This window comes from Zophobas morio, unplaced genomic scaffold (assembly GCF_036711695.1).
Source record: "Zophobas morio isolate AGI-343-1 ecotype UQ-CSIRO unplaced genomic scaffold, CSIRO_AGI_Zmor_V1 ptg000014l, whole genome shotgun sequence".
Taxonomy (NCBI): domain Eukaryota; kingdom Metazoa; phylum Arthropoda; class Insecta; order Coleoptera; family Tenebrionidae; genus Zophobas; species Zophobas morio.
Window position 1 is genome coordinate 26,125,915 of NW_026972119.1, and position 22,000 is coordinate 26,147,914.

General features: G+C 33.3%; 1 protein-coding gene across 1 annotated transcript in view; it reads left to right on the top strand.

Annotated features, from left to right (window-relative positions):
* Window positions 1-22,000, top strand: part of LOC135128710 (uncharacterized) — a 263,420-nt gene that overhangs the window by 185,465 nt on the left and 55,955 nt on the right. The window contains exon 3 of the mRNA XM_064055742.1: window positions 16,648-16,907. Coding sequence (XP_063911812.1) covers window positions 16,648-16,907 — 260 coding nt within the window. The remainder of the gene's footprint in view (window positions 1-16,647; window positions 16,908-22,000) is intronic.

Here is a 22,000-nt window from a genome sequence, read left to right on the forward strand (position 1 = left end):
AAGCCAATGGATTCTCGAGATTCTTTCAAACCACTTCAAAAACAAAAACCCAAAGGTTCCCGAGATTTTTTAAAATGACTTCAATTACAAGACAAATGATCCACAAGATTGTTTTAAAGTTACTTCAAAAATCTGCCATAAGGTATCCCCGGCATTCTTTCAAATTATTTCAAGAACAAGAAAGGGATCACCGAAATTTTTTCGTACTACTTCAAATACAAAACAAAAGGGGTGCCCGAGATTCTTTCAAACTATTTCAAAAACCGCACAGAAGAGGTTCCAGAGTTTCTTCCAAATTACTTCAAAAACAAGAAAGGAATTCACGGATCTTCGAGATTCTTTTAAACCACTTCAAAAACCAGACCCCGAAATTCTTTCGTACTACTTCAAATACATAACAAAATTGATACCCCAGATTTATTCAAACTACTTTTTTACAATTTCTTGATATGTCCAGTCAAGTTAATAAAAAGCGGCAAATGTTTGATATTTTACGAGGTACTGACTTAGGCATTTCTTTTAATAAATTTTAAATTTGTGTTCCTTTTGTATTGTATCCTTAAGTTTAATGTATGATTTTATTTGTTTTTCTTAGGTTAGTTAAGTTAATTATCAGTAGGTATACACTGTTAACTAACCGTTTGTACTGTTGTGCAATAACCTTATGTATTTATCTATCTATCTATCTATCTACTTCAAAAACTGGACACCAGATAGTCCAGAGTTTTTTTCTGATTAATTCAAAAATAAGAAAGGAATTCTCAATTTATTTTTCAAATTGCTTCGAAAGTAATATAAGGGTTCTCGGAGATTCTTTCAAACTACTTCAAAAACCAGACATAAAAGGTCCGTGACATTCTTTCAAATTACTTCAAAAACGATACACAAATGGTTTCCAAAATTCTTACAAATTACTTCAAAAATCATTCACAAGTGGTCCTCTAGATTTTTTCGTATTACTTCAAATACAACACAAAAGTGGTACCCCAGGTTTATTCAAACTACTTTAAAAACCGGACACAAGACAATCCAGAGTTGTTTTCCAAATAATTAAAAAATAACAAAGGAATTCTTGATTTATTTTTGAAATTACTTCGAAAGCAAGACAATGGACCCTCGAGATTCTTTTAAACTACTGCAAGAACTAGACACAAGAGGTTCCTGAGATTCTTTCGTACTACTTCAAATACAAAACAAAAGGGGTACTCGAGATTCTTACAAACTACTTCAAAAAGCAGATAGAAGACGTTTCAGAGTTTCTTTCCAATTAATTCAAAAATAAGAAATGAAATCCCGAGATATTTTTCAAATTACTTCAAAAACAAGACAACGGATCCTCGAGATTCTTTCAATCCACTTCAGAAACCAGACACAAGTGGTCCCCGAGATTCTTTCGTACTATTTCAAATACATAACAAAATTGGTACCCCAGATTTATTCAAACTACTTCAAAAACCGGACACCAGATAGTCCAGAGTTTTTTTCTGATTAATTAAAAAATAAGAAAGGAATTCTCAATTTATTTTTCAAATTACTTCGAAAGTAATACGGGTACTCGGAGATTCTTTCAAACTACTTCAAAAACCAGACATAAAGAGTCCCTGACATTCTTTCAAATTACTTCAAAAACACGAAAGGGATCACCGAAATTCTTTCAAACTACTTTAAAAACAATACATAAATGGTTTCCAAAATTCTTCTAAATTACTTCAGAAATCATTCACAAGTCGCCCTCGAGATTCTTTCGTACTACTTCAAATACAAAACAAAAGTGGTACCGCAGATTTATTCAAACTACTTCAAAAACCGGACACAAGACAATCCAATTAATTCAAAAATAACAAAGGAATTCTTGATTTATTTTTCAAATTACTTGAAAGCAAGACAATGGATCCTCGAGATTCTTTTAAACTACTGCAAAAACCAGACACAAGAGGTCCCTGAGATTCTTTCGTACTACTTCAAATATAAAACAAAAGGGGCACTCAAGATTCTTTCAAAGTAATACTTCAAAAACCAGACGGAAGATGTTCCAGAGTTTCTTTCCAATTCATTCAAAAACAAGTAAGGAAATCCGAGATATTTTTCAAATTACTTCAAAAACAAGACAATGGATCATCAAGCTAACTTCAAACCACTTCGAAAACAAAACCAAAAAATTCCAAAGATTCTTTCAAATTAATTGAAAGACGGGACATCACGGACACAGCGGATGGAAGTTTCTGGAAATCGGGAATTTTCCAGAGGTACCAGTAGCTATGGTACACCAAAGCGCCCTTGCCCGAACCCAAATTTTATATACTTTTAAATGAAATCAAGTTTTGGCTCCCGAGATTCTTCCAAATTACTTCAAAAGCAAGACATGGAGTCCTCGAGCGGGTCCCAGAGATTCTTTCAAATTATTTAAAAAAATAAGGAAAAGATGCTTGAAATACTTTCAAACTACTTCAAAAACAAAACCCAAGGGATCCCGAGATTCTTTCAAATTACTTCAAAAAGAAGACCCACTAGAAGTCCCTAAGATTCTTCCAAACCACTTAAAAGAAAACCCAAGGCCCCGAGATTCTTTCAAACTACTTCAAAAACGAGACACAAGGGGTCCCCGAGATTCTTTCAAACTACTTCAAAAACAAAATTCAAAAATTCCCAAGATTCTTTAAAATTACTTGAAAGACAAGACATCACTGGCATAGCGGATGGGAGTTGCTGGAAATCGGGAATTTTCCAGAAGTACCAGTAGCTGTGGTGCCCGAATCCAAATTTTATATACCTACTTATAAATGAAATCAAATTTCGGCCCTCGAGATTCATCCAAATTACTTCAAAAGCCAAGACATATGGAGTCCTCGAGCGGGGTCCCAGAGATTCTTTCAAATTATTTAAATGGGGAAATCCTAAAATTGAAATATCGAGAAATTGAAAAAACGAGAAATCTAAAAGTCGAAAATTGAAGTCGAAAAATCGAAAATTTAAAAACTGGAAAAAATGAAGAATTGAAAAACTGAGAAAACGGGACACATTGAAAAGTCGAGAAATCGACGAAAAATGAAACTTCGGAAATTGAGAAATCCGAAAATGAAAAAATCGGGAAATGGAAAATTTAAAGAATCGGGGAACTGAAAAATTAAAAAATTGAAAAATCCCAAAACTGAAATATCGAAAAACTGAGAAATCTAAACTTGAAATGTCGAGAAATAAAAAATCCGACAAACTGAAAATTTGAAAAATTGGGAAATCGAATTTTAATTAAGTATTTGATAAGATAAGACTGATTTTGGCATAAATGACATAGCCGCTAAGAAAATAGAGGGTGGGTGGGCGGGGCTAGTACTTATTAAGATAAGACTGATTTTGGCAAATAAAGAAAATACATGGTGAAAAATTTTATTTTTGAAAAAGTTGCTTAAAAATTTTCAAAAAATTCAGAGATATAGATTCCGACGTGCTGGGCACTATTTTGGAAATATTCGTTGTGAAATTCGAAATTTTTCACATTTCTAAAAATTTTGGTATTTCATTGGGCGATTCTGGAAAAACTGTTTGAGGCCGGAATATACGAGAAAATATATTTAGTTCAATATCGAAAGTGATTCAAAATGGTCGAAATTGGCAGTGAAAAATTTCATTTCTGAAAAAGTTGTTGAAAAATTCTACGAAAGAACTGTTGAACTATTAGATTTTAAAATTTTTCATTTATTCGATTTTTCAATTTCCCGATTTTCGACATTTAGTTTTTCAAATTTTCGATCTTTCAGTGTTAATTTTTCGAAAATCTCGATGTCTAGGATGAAAATTCAGCACGGATTCTAAACTGCAAGTTCAGGACTTTATTGTTTTTAACATTTAAATAACATTTATTTGACAAAATTTTAAGATAATAACTTTAAAAAGTTGTAAGAGCTAAGCTATCAAAAATGTTGTTATACATTTCTAATTTTTTTTACAAAAATACGGATTCCTAGGTACAAACTAGGATCGGCGAGATTCTTTAAAATTACTTCAAAAACAAGAAAGGGATCACCAAAATTCTTTCGTACTACTTCAAATATAAAACAGAAGGGGTACCCGAGATTCTTTCAAACCACTTTAAAAACCAGACCGAAGACGTTCCAGAGTTTCTTTCCAATTACTTCAAAAACAAGAAAGGAATTCCCGAGACATTTTTTCAATTACTTCAAAAAAGGCAATGGATTCTCGAGATTCGTTCAAACCGCTTGAAAAACAAAACGCAAGGGTTCAACAAGATTATTTCAAGCTACTTTAAAAACAAAAACTCAAGGATCCCCGAGATTCTTCCAAATTACTTCAGTTACCAAACAAGGAGTACCCGAAATTTTTCAAACTACTTCAAAAACCAGACAGAAGATGCTCAAGAGTTTCTTTCCAATTAATTAAAACATAAGAAAGAAATCCCTGAAATATTTGTCAAATTACTTCGAAAATAGATCCTCGAGATTCTTTCAAACCACTTCAAAAATCAGACACAAGTAATTCCTGAGATTCTTTCAAACGACTTCAAAAACCAGACAGAAGACGTTCCAGAGTTTCTTTGCAATTAATTCAACAGCAAGAAAGAAATTCCCAAGATATTTTTCAAATTACTTAAAAAATAAAACAATGGATCCTCGAGAATTTTTCAAACTATTTCAAAAACCAGACAGAACACGTTCCAGAGTTTCTTTCCAATTAATCCAAGAACAAGAAAGGAAATCCCGAGATATTTTTCAAATTACTTCAAAAACAAGACACGAATCCTCAAGGTGCTTTCAAACCACTTCAAAAACAAAACACAAAAGGTCCGTAAGATTCTTTCAAAGTGCTTCAAAAACAAAAACCCAAAGGTCCCTGAGATTCTTCAAAATTACTTCAAAAGCAAAACTATGGATCCTCGAGATTCTTTTGTAGTAGTTCAAACAGAAAACAAAAGAGGTACCAGAGATTCTTTCAAACTACTTGAAAAACAAAAACTCAAGGATCCCCAAGATTCTTTCAAACTACTTCAAAAATAAAACAAAAGTTGTACCCGTTCCTCGAGAAGTTGACATATGACCGAATTTGACGTGATCAAATCTGACTTGACTGAACAAGCAGGACTATATCTGACTTAATCTTAATCCGATCTAACCTCATCTGAATCTCAGCTCATTTAATTCTATTACATGCTTACAACAATTCTAAAACATCTGCACGATTTCAAAGTATTCATTTTTACAATTTTTGATTTATTCAATAAAATAAACTGATTGATTCATTAATTTTTTTGAGTCACCCTGTCTAAGCAAATCTAAAGAATATGAATGCAATGATAAATTATAAGAATAGAATTATCATATTTTGCACATTTAAGATGACGTCATCAATCTTTTAGGAAGGATGCGCAAATACATTAGGTGTTGCAGTTCTTGATTAAATCAATAAAATAAATTCACGCATTCATTAATTTTGCTTACGCTCAGGAAGTAAAAAGACCATTCAAAATGCAATTAAAAAAAGGACGTTTAGAATGCGAGCGCAGCGAGCACGTTTAGGTTTTAAATATTAAGAAATTGGTCTAAAGTTTTGAAAGTTTAGTTATATGTTACATGTGACGTGCTGCAGAGCCACTTTGTAGGTCTCTGAAGTTAATTCAGTTTGTGAATGACGTTATCTAGGTTTTAGTCCGTCTGTCTACCACAGAAACGAATAAGCATAAAAATTTAGCTCAGGTTTTTCCACCTGTACTTTTATTTTCTTTTATTTATTGCTGTGCGCACGGAGTTTTCCCTCAATGAAGATTATTATTATTACTATTTGAAAAAAAACCTATGAAATCACAGTCCACTCTCTTCTACAGCAAACAGACCGCAATTAATGTGATGGTCAGACTCCACTGAAAAATGAGTTCATTTGTGGTAAAAATTTTTCTCATTACAATTTCCAAATACCCGTCACATCACAACAAGATCTGTAAACTCGCTGTCATAAACAATCACTTCTTTATCGCTGCACTGGTCGCTCAGTCCAAGGATATCCTAATTCCACTTTCAAAAGGAACGGTCAACTTTGTGGTGTGTTTCGTTAAAATTTAATGAAACTAGACGGAGAGTGCAGCTACTGGAGATAAAAATTGCTCGAGGTTGGCGACGAGCTGTCCCCTGTTAGATTAGTGCAATAACAGTATCTACCACCTCATCTACTCTTTCATTTTGTGTTTTGTGAAACTTTAATGGCAGAGAACTACACAATAAAATGCCACAAAATTATGAAATGGTTTCACGGTATGTTAAAAGAGATAATTTCCATAATGATTACACTATAAATATGTATAGTTTTGTCGCTGCAAGAGCGTCAATAAATGCCTTCGTTTTAGTGCATTTCTGTTCTTACGAAGAAGGCAAAGATAATGAGCGAAGGGTGTGACGTATGAACGTGAGATTTGCAGATAGTGTTAATTATGTCTTCGTTGATTGGTGGAGTTGTGCAGAAGTTACTCGAGTTAACTAATAGGATTCAAAGACAAAAAATGTTATTACTTTTACACCACAAAGCCGTTTTCCTTGAAGCAAATAAATTTGTTAGTAAAACGTAAATATCCCTCACCCAAGTGAACAAGTAGCCTAGGTGTAACGAGAAATTAACTTATTAAGTTATGAAACGAATTAACCAAATTAGCAAACACTCCCAACGTGGATGAAAACCTAAACTAAACAACACTTCAGTGTCGCTTTCGTTCCTCGCCGACTTCTTTCGCACTTTGTAGATGTATCCATTTTCACTTCGTGAAACTACACACACCTAACCAAATTAGTTAAAGCATTTAACTAAACTAACTTTCCTCGTACACCCATTTTTTAATTAAAACTTGTGTAATTGTTGCTTGTAGTTTATTATCTACACAGCGCATACAAGTTTACATGAAAGCACCGAGCCATAAATAACCGCCACCGAACAATACTAGTAACTTGGTACATTCATGGGTGTCCTCCACAATATTATCATGGGAAAACTATGTCGAAAAACTAGCATAAATCAGAAGCAACAAGTGATAAACTGCCACGAGCATATTAAACTGTGATAAATTAATAACGGAGAGAACGAGGACGAGAGGAAATGCGAAAACAATTCGCCCGACGTGAAAGAATCCGGACCGGAGTAGATAAAGATGCTAATAGTGCGGCGTAAAAGTGTCATTTTTCAAGCCCCTTGAATGGAAAATAATGCAACGGTATTACTGTACTTTTTTGCGAATCGGTCTTGAATTAAAAACCCGCCCTCAATCGGAGGAACACGCCAAAGTAAATATTTGCAGTCCGGGAAGTAAGTTTTGTTGGACAAGAATTTCTCGGATCATCATTTAGCCGTGCTCCGTAATCACAGGAGGATACGTGTACAGGGGTTGGCATACCATTGATTGCGTGCCTTCCCACCCCCGGCTTTGCGAAGGGGCCGGGTTAGCATTCAAGGTGGAGCCGTGAAACATTCTTCAGAAATTTCTAATTATTGGAATACTTGCATTTGGCTACTTAGGGGTTACGTGGGATGTGCAGATGGTTAAATAATTCAGCGAGTGAGACTGATTTCGTTGAGTGCGGGATTAATTACTGAGTAAGTGCATGTGTTTAAGTAAGAATTTCATGAGTCATGAGGAAAACCGAAGTATTGGTGTGAGATAATGTAGGGAGTGCTTTTATAAATAGGCTATTAAGATTAAAAGACGTCGCATTCCAAGGATTCAAAAAAACGCAGCTCGGAAAACTCTATGAAGTCATTGTTTCTAGCGTAGCATGTGAGGCTATATGTACATATTTTATCAACTATATTTATTTGGTAATTAAGACAGTTTCAAACTTGGTGGGGTTATAGATTGTAATTGCGGAATTACGAGGCAATTAAAACAGAGTGATTTTTTTTGTGAAACATTGATATACATTTTCGCGATATTCTTAGACTACCCTTAAAATCACCTCTTTTATAAAATCATCAATAATAGACAGACGCCAGACGAACATTACATGACGAACCGATCGATAGACAGAAACTGGAATCCTGCATTCTCGTATTCTGTGGATCGAAAAAAAATTATGAAGACCTGACGACTAAAGTGAGTCAGGTTAGGTCATGTCAGATTAATTCAGATCTGACTAAGTCAGTAAGGTTCGATCAGGTCAGATTAAGTTAGATTTGGTCAAAACAAGTCAGGTCAGGTCAGGTCAGGTCAGGCCAGATCAGCTCAGCTCAAATCAGGTTAGGTCAGATCATGTCATTTAAATCATGTTAAGTCAGGTGGGACCAAGACAAATCAAATAGAATTAATTAACGAAGAAGACCAAGTTAAGTCAGGTTAGATCAGGTCAGGTCAGAAAAAAAATCTCATTTACTGTTAAGTCAGGTTAGACCGAGACAAGTCAAACAAATATATCTGTTGATTCCCTCCAAGAAATTGATGACGTTCTACCAAAATGTGCAAAATATGATGAGTTTTTACTTGTGATTTATCATTTCTTAAGAGGTACTTGCCCCACCTAGCCACCCCCTCTTTTGCTAGAAGGTATGTCATTTGCCAAATTGATCTTATTTTAGCAGGTACTAGTCCCGCCCACCCGCCCTCTCTTTTCTTAGAGGCTTTGTCATTTGCCAAAATCGGTCTTATCCCCCCCTCTATTTTCTTAGAAGATATGGCATCTGCCAAAATCATTTTTATCTTAATAAAAGTAGTAGCCCCGCCCACCCACCCCCTATTTTCTCAGAGGATTATGTCATTTTCCAAAATCTGTCTTATCTTAGCAAAGGCGGAATAAGTGGGCGGAGTTATTATATGTTCTTCTGTAAAGTGACAAGAAACGAATAGAGCTTGGGCTGTTAAAAAGAGTAAAAGAGTAAAAAAACACTAATCCTATTTATTTTATTACACTATTTGCTACAAAAATGCATTTCTTATTTCAGAAGAAAAAAAAGAACGGGTGGGTGGGCGGGGCTAAGTTTAACCCTTTCTTACAGAGACTTTTGTAATTAGGCAGTAGCCCCGCCCACCCACCCCCTCTTCATTCCAGTGACTACTCTAAATATTGTTCAGTCTTACAAGTGATAGTAACGTCCACAAGCCCTCCATGTTTTAGGAGGTGTTATTTGCCAAAATCAGTCTTATCTTAGCATGGATTAGCCCCACCCACCCGCCCTCTATTTTCTTAGAAGGTATGGCATCTGCCAAAATCAGTTTTATCTTAATAAAAGTACTAGCCCCGCCCACCCAGCCCCTATTTTCTTAGAGGATTATGTCATTTGCCAAAATCAGTCTTATCTTAACAAAGGCGGAATAAGTGGGCGGAGTTATTATATGTTCTTCTGTAAAGTGGCAAGAAACGAATAGAGCTGGGGCTGTTAGGCGGGGCTAAGTTTAACCTTTCCTTACCGAGAGTTTTATAAGCAAGCAGTAGCCCCACCCACCCACCCCCTCTTCATTCCAGTGACTACTGTAAATATTGTTCAGTTTTACAAGTGATAGTAACGTCCACCAGCCCTCCATATTTTAGACGGTGTTATTTGCCAAAATCACTCTTATCTTAGCAGGTACTAGCCCCACCCACCAGCCCTATTCTCACTTTAACTAAACTTTTTAATTGTATTTCTGTTCATGAGTATAAAATCCATCTTTCATTTAGAGACAATGAATCACTGAAATGAAGGCGGGGTAAGTGGGCGGAGTTATTATAGGTTTTTCTATAAAGTGACAAGAAACTAATAGAACCTGGGTTGTTAAAAATAGAAACAAGAACCCTAACCGTATTTTTTTTGTTATACCATTTGCTACAAAAAATGCATTTCTTATTTCTGAAAAAAAAGGAACGGGTGGGTGGGCGGGGCTAAGTTTAACTTTTTCATACAGAGTCATTTATAAGCAAGCAGTGGTATGCTAAATGACACATCTTTTAAGAAAATAGAGGGCGGGTGGGCGGGGCTAGTACTTGCCAAGATAAGATTTATTTTGTCAAATGACATATCTTTTGAGAAAAAAGAGGGCGGGTGGGCGGGGCCAGTACTTGCTAAGATAAGACTTACTTTGGCAAATAACATAACCTCTGAATACAGAGGGGCGGGTGGGCGGGGCTAGTACTTGCTAAGATAAGACTGATTTTGCCTCTATTATTCTTGTAAAATCTTGTTAAATTTAAAAGGTGTTAAGCTGCAAATTTCCATAGTAACGAATTAAATTCCTAAATCTGATTGTGTTTATTTTTTATGTTTCATTCTACTTCAGGAGCGAGGGAAGTTCTGTTGAAACAATTTTAGACCAATTTTTTCAATTAATTTGATGTCGTAAAACATTTACGATAACGGTCAGCAAGGTTACTTAGTTTTTATTGTAATAATTTTCGAGATCTCCCTGTCAAAGTAGATTCAGGTTGTTTAATTCCTACAAACATTAGTGATCAGAAACAATCTCAAAAATTCACATTTTAAAATAAAAAATTTCAGTGTAGAGGTTTTTCACTTTTTCGATTTCTTGACTTTCCAATCTTTCAAATTCTTGACTTCTCGATTTCTCGATTTTCCGATTATCCAGCTTTGAATTTTTTCAGGTTTTCAATTCTTCGTTTTTTCAATTTTTCTGTTTACGATTTTTCAATTTTTCAATTCAATATTTTAACGTTAAAACGAAGTTTCTGTTTTGGGATTTTTCAGCTTTTCGAATTTTCAATTTTTCTTAGATTTTTCAATTTTTTGACTTTTCGAATTTGCGATTTTTCAACTGTAGATGTCTAAATTTTTCAATATTTCAATTTTGGGTTTTTTCAATTATTCCATTCTTCAAATTTTCGATTTCTCGATTTTTTATGTGTCGATTTCTCAATTTTCCCATGTTTCAATGATACGATTTCTGAATTTTGGTCCTCTTCAATTTTACGATTTTTAAATATTTCGATTTTTCAATTTTTCAAATTTTGACGTTTCTAAATTTTCAGTTTTCCGATTTCTGAACTAACCTTTTTTTTATTTTCCCATTTGTCGACTTGATTTTTTCAATTTTTCAATTTTTCGATTTTTCAGTTTTTTTGCTTTTTTAGTTTTTCGATTTTTCACTTTTCCAATTTTTTAATTTTGCAATTTTTTGGATATTTCTTTCAGTTTTGGGATTTCTCAATATTTCGATTTTTCGACTTTGGAATTTTTGGACACCTGAATTTTTTGATTTCTCAATTCTAGACTTTCAGTTTTCCGTTAAACTTTAGATTTTTCAATTTTTCGATATTTTAACTTTGCAATTTTTAAAATTCTGGGTTTTTCGATTTCTCGAGTTTTCAGTTCTTCTATATATTTCAATTTTTCAATTTTCCGTATTTTAAAATTTTTAGATTTTCCAAATTTTTCCTTTTTAAAATTTTTCGATTTTTCAATTTCTCGAGTTTCCAGTTCTTCTATACTTCCATTTTTCATTTTTCCGAATTTATAATTTTCGATTTTTCAATGTCTTGAGATCTCAATTTATCGAAATTTCGATGTTTTGGTTGTTCAATTTCTCGATTTATCAATTTGTCCATTTTTAACTTTTCGATTTTCCATTTTTAACTTTTCGATTTTTGATTTTGACCTATTTCGGTTTCTCAATTTTTCTACTTTCTGACGTTTCGACTTCTCGACTTGTCGACTCCTCGATTTCTAGATCTTTTGATTTTTCGGTTTCTCGATGTGTTATGTCTCATGTTTTTGAATTACTTATTCTAAGTTTCGATTTTTCAATTTTCTAATTTTTTAGTTTTCGAGTTTCGGCTGCTCGATTTGTTGATTTCTTAGTTTTTCGATTTTTTAATGTTTCGATTTCTCCATTTTTCTATTTTACGATATTGTAATTTTTCAATGTTTTTAATTTTAGATTATTTCAGTTTTTCAGTTCTTCAATTTTTCGATTGTTCAGGTTTTTGATTTTTTAATTTTTCGATTTTTTAAATTTGTTATTTTTCGACTTTGCTTTTTTGACTTTTCGATTTCCCAATTTTTCAGTTTTTTAATTTTTAACTCGCCCAAAAATTGTTCCTGGTGGGTAGACTTTCGGAAAAAACACAAGTGGAACTGACAGAAGCGCAAGCTGAAGAATTCCTCATCAAGGAGTTGAACACGGCGGCTGATAACTTCAAGAATAAAAAAATTCCCAGTCCAGACGGAGTAACTCCAGATACAAAAATACTAGGGACAATGAATCATGCATCAAGGAAAGGATAAATTCCTGCCGAATGGAAAGAAGTCCAGTTGGTACTCCTGGAGAAACGGTCAAAAAACAAAAACAAAAAATCATCAACGATTATTAGCCCCGTTCCAATGCAAACTTCAAACACATTTCGCCTTCCCTTTTAACCCAACAACACCTCTTAATAAACTTAAACTCAAAAACAAACAATCGTTAAATTTTAACCAGTTTTGATAATTCATGGCCACTGAACTTGACTGATGGAACAAAATTACCACATCCTTTTATTGTCGTAACATCCTTGGTAGACCGTTTTATAAGCTGCACTCGCGGCCTCCAAAACCCATCTAAAGTGGCCTAATTCTATTATAACAGCGCAAACACAAGATACGATGTTTGATTAAAAGGAAAAAATCGTGATTTGTGAATAAACTAACCATGTAATTTAAGCTCCTCACTCAATTGCAAAAACACCATATTCGTGAACGGATTAGTTCCGGCAGAAATCCACTCGAACATAAATCAAAGAAAATAAATTATTAAGCCGCAGCCGATACAACAATAACTATCAGAGCAACTATTTGACATTCGAAACTAATGAGCTGTCATTAACAGCCAGCAGAAGAAAGAACGTTTCCTGAAAGACTCCTCTCAGAAAGTTTTGCAAGGTTTAATGCAGTTGGGGAAATAATGCTCTTGCTCGCCCACAAACATAAAACGACAGACTTTGGAAAATTCTGGCTATTTTGGCTTTTTACTTCCCGAGCGTAAGCAAAGGAAGTATTGTAATCGAGTCCGTCGGCCGACTCTCTACTTTTACGTTTTCTCGATCTTTCATGACCTCTAGAAGACGAAGAAATAGGTCTCCTATTTCCGTCTCTCTGTCCGTCTGTCCGTCTGTCCGTCCGTCTGTCCGTCCGTCTGTCCGTCTGCCGTCCCGGATTTTTATTAGACAGATAATCTCCGAAAGTACTCGACCGATTGTTGCGAAATTTTGTACTTATATTAAGAATATCATGTAGATGGTAAAACGCTAACCAAAATTTGTCTAATCATCCCCACCACTAATGCGATGACGTCACTTCAAAATTGTACATAGTAAATGGGTTTTCAATTGTATAAAATAACATAGTCCTACACATGTAGTTTACAACTCTGAATCGACTTTTCACCCGAAACGTCCAGATTTTTGGAAAAAAAATCAAAATTATAAAACAACATTTTGAAATTTAATTTTTAATCTGCTAAACAGAATGCTTTGAAATGTTGCAGATGTTTTAAGGCTATAAAGAGCATCATAAATCTTTAGTCAAAAAATATTTGCTTATCCCCTCCAAAAACTTGATGACGTCAGCTCAAAAGTTTGTGGAATAAATCATATCTAAAATGTACAAAATATGATGAGTCTGTACTTGTGGTCTATCACTCCATTCATATTTTTTGGATTTGCATATACAGGGTGACTCAAAAAAATTAATGAATGCGTAAATATATTTTATTGATTTAATCAGGAACTACAAAACCGAATGCTCTGAAATCTTGCAGATGTTTTAAGGTCATAAAGAGCATAATAAATGTTTAGTCAAAATATATTTGCTTATCCCCTCCAAAAACTTGATGACGTCAGCTCGAAAGTTTGCCGAATAAATCATATCTAAAATGTACAAAATATGATGAATCTGTACTTGTCATTTATCACTCCATTCATATTTTTTGGTTTGCATATATAGAGTGACTCAAAAAAATTAATGAATGCGTAAATATATTTTATTGATTTAATCAGGAACTACAAAACGGAATGCTCTGACATCTTGCAGATGTTTAAAGGTTATAAAGAGCAGAATAAATGTTTAGTCAAAATATATTTGCTTATCCCCTCCAAAAACTTGATGACGTCAGCTCGAAAATTTGCCGAATAAATCATATCTAAAATGTACAAAATATGATCAGTCTGTACTTGTGATCTATCACTCCATTCATATTTTTTGGATTTGCATATACAGGGTGATTCAAGAAAATAAATGAAAGCGTAAATTTATTTTACTGATTTACTCAGGAACTACAAAACCGAATGCTTCGAAATCTTGAAGATATTTTAAAATTATCATAAGCATGGTAAATTTTTGATCAAAACGTATTTGGTCGTCCCCCCTAAAAAATTTATGACGTCACCACAAAATTTTGCTGAATAAATCCTATCTAAAATGTACAAAATATGGTGAGTCTCTTCTTGTGATTTATCATTCCATTCAAATTTTTTCGATTTGCATATACAGGGTGACTCAAAAAAATTAATGAATGCGTAAATTTATTTTATTGATTTAATCAGGAACTACAAAACCGAATGCTTTGAAATCTTGCAGATATTTTAAGGTTATAAAGAGCATAATAAATTTTTAGTCAAAATATATTTGGTTATCTTCTACAAAAAACTGATGACGTCAGCTCAAAAGTTTGCCGAATAAATCGTATCTAAAATGTACAAAATATGATGAGTCTGTACTTGTGATTTATCATTCCATTCATATTTTTGGATTTGCATATGCAGGGTGACTCAAAAAAATTAATGAAGGCGTGAATTTATTTTATCGATTTAATCAGGAATTACAAAACCGAATGCTTTGAAATCTTGGGAATATTTTAAAGTTATTTTAAGCATGGTAAACTTTTGTTCAAAATGTATTTGTTCATCCCTCCTAAAAAAATTGATGACGTCACCCTTAAATTTTGCTGAATAAATCCTATCTAAAATGCAAAAAATATGATGAGTTTGTACTTGTGATTTATCATTCCATTCATATTTTTTAGATTTTCTTAAGAGGTGGTTCAAAAAAATTAATGAAGTCAATTTATTTTATTGATTAAATTAAAGGCAACACTTATTATTAGTATTACACCCCAACCAACCCAATTTGGTAGACACAAAATTTGTTAAAGGAAAAACTCGGTTGAAACATAAGGGTAGCATCGCTTATTTACATCGACTTTAACATTACAGACCTGCATTTGTTTTATTCGTTCATTTGGTTCCGCGAATGTGAAATAGACATGTTTATAATCAACCAATTGTGAATTTCACCGTCAAGAATTAAAATAAAACCCAATGTTTTATATAATAAGCGGAAGTCGAAGCAATAAAACCGACGGTCGTTTTGTTTACAGTTTCTGTGTTTGGCTCTCACGTATGCTGTTACGCCTGTCATCTTAAATTAACAATGTTTATACATACACGATTTTCAGTTGCCTCTGATACGTAGGTATACGTGAGTAAATTGTTTCGTTATTTTATTGATTATTACAAATCAATATTCAAACGACCCAATTCATTTTCCCGAAAATTTGAGAATATAATAATTTTATTCTTAGTATTACACTACATCTATCCCAACTGATATACGTGTCCTTGCAAAAATGTTGATGACGTCATCGCAATTTTTTTTTAAATTCCCACTACAAAAATGTAATGAGAAAAAAAACACAATAGGCATGCAGTCGTCAAGTTTCCGACAGCGAGGGAAGTACTGTCTAAACTCTTTAGACCAATTTTTTAGATTTTCTTAAGAGGTGGTTCAAAAAAATTAATGAAGTCAATTTATTTTATTGATTAAATTAAAGGCAACACTTATTATTAGTATTACACCCCAACCAACCCAATTTGGTAGACACAAAATTTGTTAAAGGAAAAACTCGGTTGAAACATAAGGGTAGCACGCTTATTTACATCGACTTTAACATTACAGACCTGCATTTGTTTTATGCGCTCACTTGGTTCCGCGAATGTGAAATAGACATGTTTATAATCAACCAATTGTGAATTTCACCGTCAAGAATTAAAATAAAACCCAATGTTTTATATAATAAGCGGAAGTCGAAGCAATAAAACCGATGGTCGTTTTGTTTACAGTTTCTCTGTTTGACTCTCATGCACGTATGCTGTTACGCTTGTCATCTTAAATTAAGAATGTTTAAACATAAACGATTTTCAGTTGCCGTATACGTGAGTAAATTGTTTCGTTATTTTATTGATTATAAAAAATCAATATTCAAAACGACCCAATTCATTTTCCCGAAAATTTGGGAATACAATAATTTTGTTCTTAGTATTACACTACATCTATCCCAACTGATATACGTGTCCTTGCAAAAATGTTGATGACGTCATCGCAATTTTTTTTAAATTCCCACTACAAAAATGTAATGAGAAAAAAACACAATAGGCATGCAGTCGTGAAGTTTCCGACAGCGAGGGAAGTACTGTCTAAACTCTTTAGACCAATTTTTTTTAGCCCAAAATCCTCCTTTACTGATTAGCCAAGTTTGTCACCGCCTCGTTAAAAACGCCGCTCGGCTAGTTTGCGGTCTCGGCAATTACGCCACCATAAATAATAATCGCAATTAACATCATTGCCTACACGGGCTCATTAATCACTGTTTGTCCGTAATATTAAGCCGATTTATGACACTTGTCCTAAACGATCCCGTTTCAGGCTCGACAAACTTGGTGGGCAAGTTCACCCAGAGCGTTCGAAGGATCGTCCAGGACGTCAAGGATGAGGGAACCGCTAGCGGTCAGACGAAGGAGGAGGTCATCGAAACTAATGAGAGACTCCGGGCAGTGAGGGTCCGGTTGGACGAGTCGTACGACACTGCAAAAAAGGCCCTCGTCACCCTCATGGGCAAGTATAACGACAGCAAGAGCGTCCACAACATCTTCCAGAGATACAACTTGTTGAAAGCCATGATTAAGGTAAGGTCTTCGTGGATTCGCTGGGTTTTAATTAAACTGGTTGCGTTAATTTATTCTTCGGCCGTAATCGAATGGCAATCGGTGTAATCTGTTTAAATTATTAACTGGAGTTGACGATCGGCTCGATGAGAACAAAGCAATTGTAACTCAGAGTTAAGGTTAACGGAGTAAAGTTGCGGAGTTCGTAGGGAACTAATCAAACTTTATTAGGGATTGTGTGTGGGGAAATGCAGGCGCTAACTTGGAAGATAATTAGGTGTTTATGTGCATCGGACTGCAGTGCGGACTTTGTTGGGAATTCTTATTTAAAAGGGTGTTGCAGTTGGTGGAGGAAAAGAGCCGCAGTGGATTTTATGGAGGAAGTTTTTAGTTCGGACGTGATCAGTATTGATTGTAAAATGCACTCAGTTGAGCAAAATGCAGGTTGAACCATTAATGATTTAAGAATTTGCGGCATAAATAAAATTCGGAGAAAACTTTAACAAATCGGAATTAGTACGACAGTGTTTCCACGAAATTGATATAAAATTTAACAAAAATTTTATTGGCTTTAATTCAGTTTATTGTCGCTGTTACTCATAATTGTACACAATTCGTTACGCTTTGTTTCATAACGGTAATGAAAACTTGTTAAAAAATTTAATATTCTCGAGTCTTAATTTAACAAAGGTTAATTGAAGAACAAAGGAAAATCGACCATTTACGTCGAAAAAAAAAATAAAAAAATTCTTTATGGTGTAGATTACGAAAAAAAAACGAAATTTGATAACAACCAGTATCCATTAATCGTTGTGCATTATTGTTAATAAAATAAGCTGTTATTTTTCATTAATAGATAAACCAAAAAAAAAATTAATAAGAAGTTTATAAATTGTAAACAAAAACAAAACCAACAAAAGAAAAACTCATTAAAGCATAAACAACCAAACACTAGAGAAGATGATCAAAATTTCTGGCTTGTGGAGGGAGAGAGGGTGGGTGGGCGGGGCTAGTAGCTGTCAAGATCAGACTGACTTTGGCAAATGAGATATCTTCTAAAAAATAGCGGGTGGATGGGCGGGGCTAGTAGTACTTGCTAAGATAAGACTTCACAATGTTAAAAGCAGTCATTGAAATTATGAGGGGATAGGTGGGCGGGGCTACTGCTTCTTTTAAGACTCTTTAGAAAAAAACTAAACTCAGTCCAGCCCAATTCTTTTCTCTATTTCACTGATTATTTTGACAAGCTGTAAAATGTAAGATTTAAAACAAATTAAAAAGCGGCCCCACCCACCCACCCCTATTCCGTTTTGATCATTCATTCTTATTGGCTCTGAAGAACGGAAGTTGGATTCTATATTGATAAATGATAGATGTTTTACAGTTACATACTACAAGTTGTAGAATCCAAAATTTAAAAAAAAGTAAAAAATGTCACCGCCCACCCACCCCTATTCCGTTTTGTTCATTCAGGCTTATTGGCTCTGAAGAAGGGAAGTTGGAATTTATATTGATAAATGAATAATACAATCTAGGATTACATTTTTTTTAATATAATTTAATTTATACTAAATTGTTTCAATTTTCAAATTTTGCAATTTTTCGATCAACAATTTCACGGGTTCTCAATTTTTAATTGTTCAGCTTTTAATTTTTTGCGGGTCTAGTACTTGCTAAGATAAGACTAATTTTCAATTTTGTGATTTTTCAGTTTTTCGATATTTCAATTTTGGGACTTTTTAGTATTTCGACTTTTCGATCCTTTGAGTTCTCGATTTTTCGATTTCTCGACTTTTTACTTTTCGGATTTTTAATTTTTTGTTTTTTAACTTTCGATTTCTCAATTTTTCGACTGTTTTATACTTCGATTTCCCAATTTTTCAACTTTTGGATAATTCAAGTTTTCAATTTTTAAAATTTTAGGTTTTACGATTTCTCGAGATTTCAGTTGTTCTATAGACATTATCATTGTCTGTTGGCAAATAAATTCTATTTATTATTATTATTATATTTAAAATTTTCAATTTTTGGAGTTTTTAAATTTTCGATTTTCCAATTTGTTTTTAATTTTTTGGTTTTCCAATTTTTCGATGTCTTTTTCGATTTTTCGATCTTACGATTTTATAAATTTTTTTGTTTCTTCAATTTCATTTTTTTCGATTTACCGATTTCTCAGTTTTCAGTTCTTTTTGTTTCAGTTTCTCAATGTTCAAATTTTTCAATTTTTCGATTTCTCGATTTATCTATTTTTCGACATTTCAGTTTTCGATATTTTTCTATTTACTAAATTTTACATTTTTTGATTTTTCAATTTTTAGATTTTACGATTCTTTGATGTTTCGATTTCGTGATTTTAATTTGATTTATTGATTCAATTTTTCGATTTTTTGATTTCCCGTTTTTTCTGATGTTTCAGTTTTTCGGTTTTTTAATTTTTAGATTTTCTGATTTTCAATATCTTGATTTATCGAGATTTCGATGTTTCGATTTTTCAATTGTTCAATTTCCCCATTTTTTAATTTTTCGAGGTTCTGGTTTATCGAATTACGATTTCTCTATTTTGATTGTTTCGACTTCTCGACTTTTCGATTTCTTGTTTTTTTTATTTTTTGGATTTTCGATTTTTCGGTGTTTCAATTTTTCAATTTTTCGATTTCCAAATTTTTAGACATTTCAGTTTTGAGATTTTCCAATTACTCGATTTTTTAATTTTTCGAATCTTGAATTTTCCACTTCTCCCAATTTTCGATTTGCAATTTTTGGTTCCGGTTTTTTATTCTCTGCACTTTAACCATTTTTCGATTTTTACTTCCCGAGCGTAAGCAAAGGAAGTATTGTAATCGAGTCCGTCGGCCGACTCTCTACTTTTACGTTTTCTCGATCTTTCATGACCCCTAGAAGACGAAGAAATAGGTCTCCCATTTCCGTCTGTCTGTCCGTCTGTCCGTCTGTCCGTCTGTCCGTCTGTCCGTCTGTCCGTCTGTCCGTCTGTCCGTCCGTCTGTCCGTCTGTCCGTCTGTTGTCACGGATTTTTATTAGACAGATAATCTCCGAAAGTACTCGACCGATTGTTGTGAAATTTTGTACTTATATTAAGAATATCATGTAGATGGTAAAACGCTAACCAAAATTTGTCGAATCATCCCCACCACTAAAGCGATGACGTCACTTCAAAATTGTACATAGTAAATGGGTTTTCAATTGTATAAAATAACATAGTCCTACACATGTAGTTTACAACTCTGAATCGACTTTTCACCCGAAACGTCCAGATTTTTGGAAAAAAAATCAAAATTATAAAACAACATTTTGAAATTTAATTTTTAATCTGCTAACCAGAATGCTTTGAAATGTTGCAGATGTTTTAAGGCTATAAAGAGCATCATAAATCTTTAGTCAAAAAATATTTGCTTATCCCCTCCAAAAACTTGATGACGTCAGCTCAAAAGTTTGTGGAATAAATCATATCTAAAATGTACAAAATATGATGAGTCTGTACTTGTGAACTATCACTCCATTAATATTTTTTGGATTTGCATATACAGGGTGACTCAAAAAAATTAATGAATGCGTAAATATATTTTATTGATTTAATCAGGAACTACAAAACCGAATGCTCTGAAATCTTGCAGATGTTTTAAGGTCATAAAGAGCATAATAAATGTTTAGTCAAAATATATTTGCTTATCCCCTCCAAAAACTTGATGACGTCAGCTCGAAAGTTTGCCGAATAAATCATATCTAAAATGTACAAAATATGATGAGCCTGTACTTGTCATTTATCACTCCATTCATATTTTTTGGATTTGCATATACAGAGTGATCAAAAAAATTAATGAATGCGTAAATTTATTTTATTGATTTAATCAGGAACTACAAAACCGAATGCTTTGAAATCTTGCAGATGTTTTAAGGTTATAAAGAGCATAATAAATTTTTAGTCAAAATATATTTGGTTATCTTCTACAAAAAACTGATGACGTCAGCTCAAAAGTTTTCCGAATAAATCGTATCTAAAATGTACAAAATATGATGAGTCTGTACTTGTGATTTATCATTCCATTCATATTTTTGGATTTGCATATGCAGGGTGACTCAAAAAAATTAATGAAGGCGTGAATTTATTTTATCGATTTAATCAGGAATTACAAAACCGAATGCTTTGAAATCTTGGGAATATTTTAAAGTTATTATAAGCATGGTAAACTTTTGTTCAAAATGTATTTGTTCATCCCTCCTAAAAAAATTGATGACGTCACCCTTAAATTTTGCTGAATAAATCCTATCTAAAATGCAAAAAATATGATGAGTTTGTACTTGTGATTTATCATTCCATTCATATTTTTTAGATTTTCTTAAGAGGTGGTTCAAAAAAATTAATGAAGTCAATTTATTTTATTGATTAAATTAAAGGCAACACTTATTATTAGTATTACACCCCAAGCAACCCAATTTGGTAGACACAAAATTTGTTAAAGGAAAAACTCGGTTGAAACATAAGGGTAGCACGCTTATTTACATCGACTTTAACATTACAGACCTGCATTTGTTTTATGCGTTCACTTGATTCCGCGAATGTGAAATAGACATGTTTATAATCAACCCATTGTGAATTTCACCGTCAAGAATTAAAATAAAACCCAATGTTTTATATAATAAGCGGAAGTCGAAGCAATAAAACCGAAGGTCGTTTTGTTTACAGTTTCTGTGTTTGGCTCTCACGTATGCTGTTACGCCTGTCATCTTAAATTAACAATGTTTATACATACACGATTTTCAGTTGCCTCTGATACATAGGTATACGTGAGTAAATTGTTTCGTTATTTTATTGATTATTACAAATCAATATTCAAACGATCCAATTCATTTTCCCGAAAATTTGAGAATATAATAATTTTATTCTTAGTATTACACTACATCTATCCCAACTGATATACGTGTCCTTGCAAAAATGTTGATGACGTCATCGCAATTTTTTTTTAAATTCCCACTACAAAAATGTAATGAGAAAAAAAACACAATAGGCATGCAGTCGTCAAGTTTCCGACAGCGAGGGAAGTACTGTCTAAACTCTTTAGACCAATTTTTTAATGTTACGACTTTAAAATTTTTTG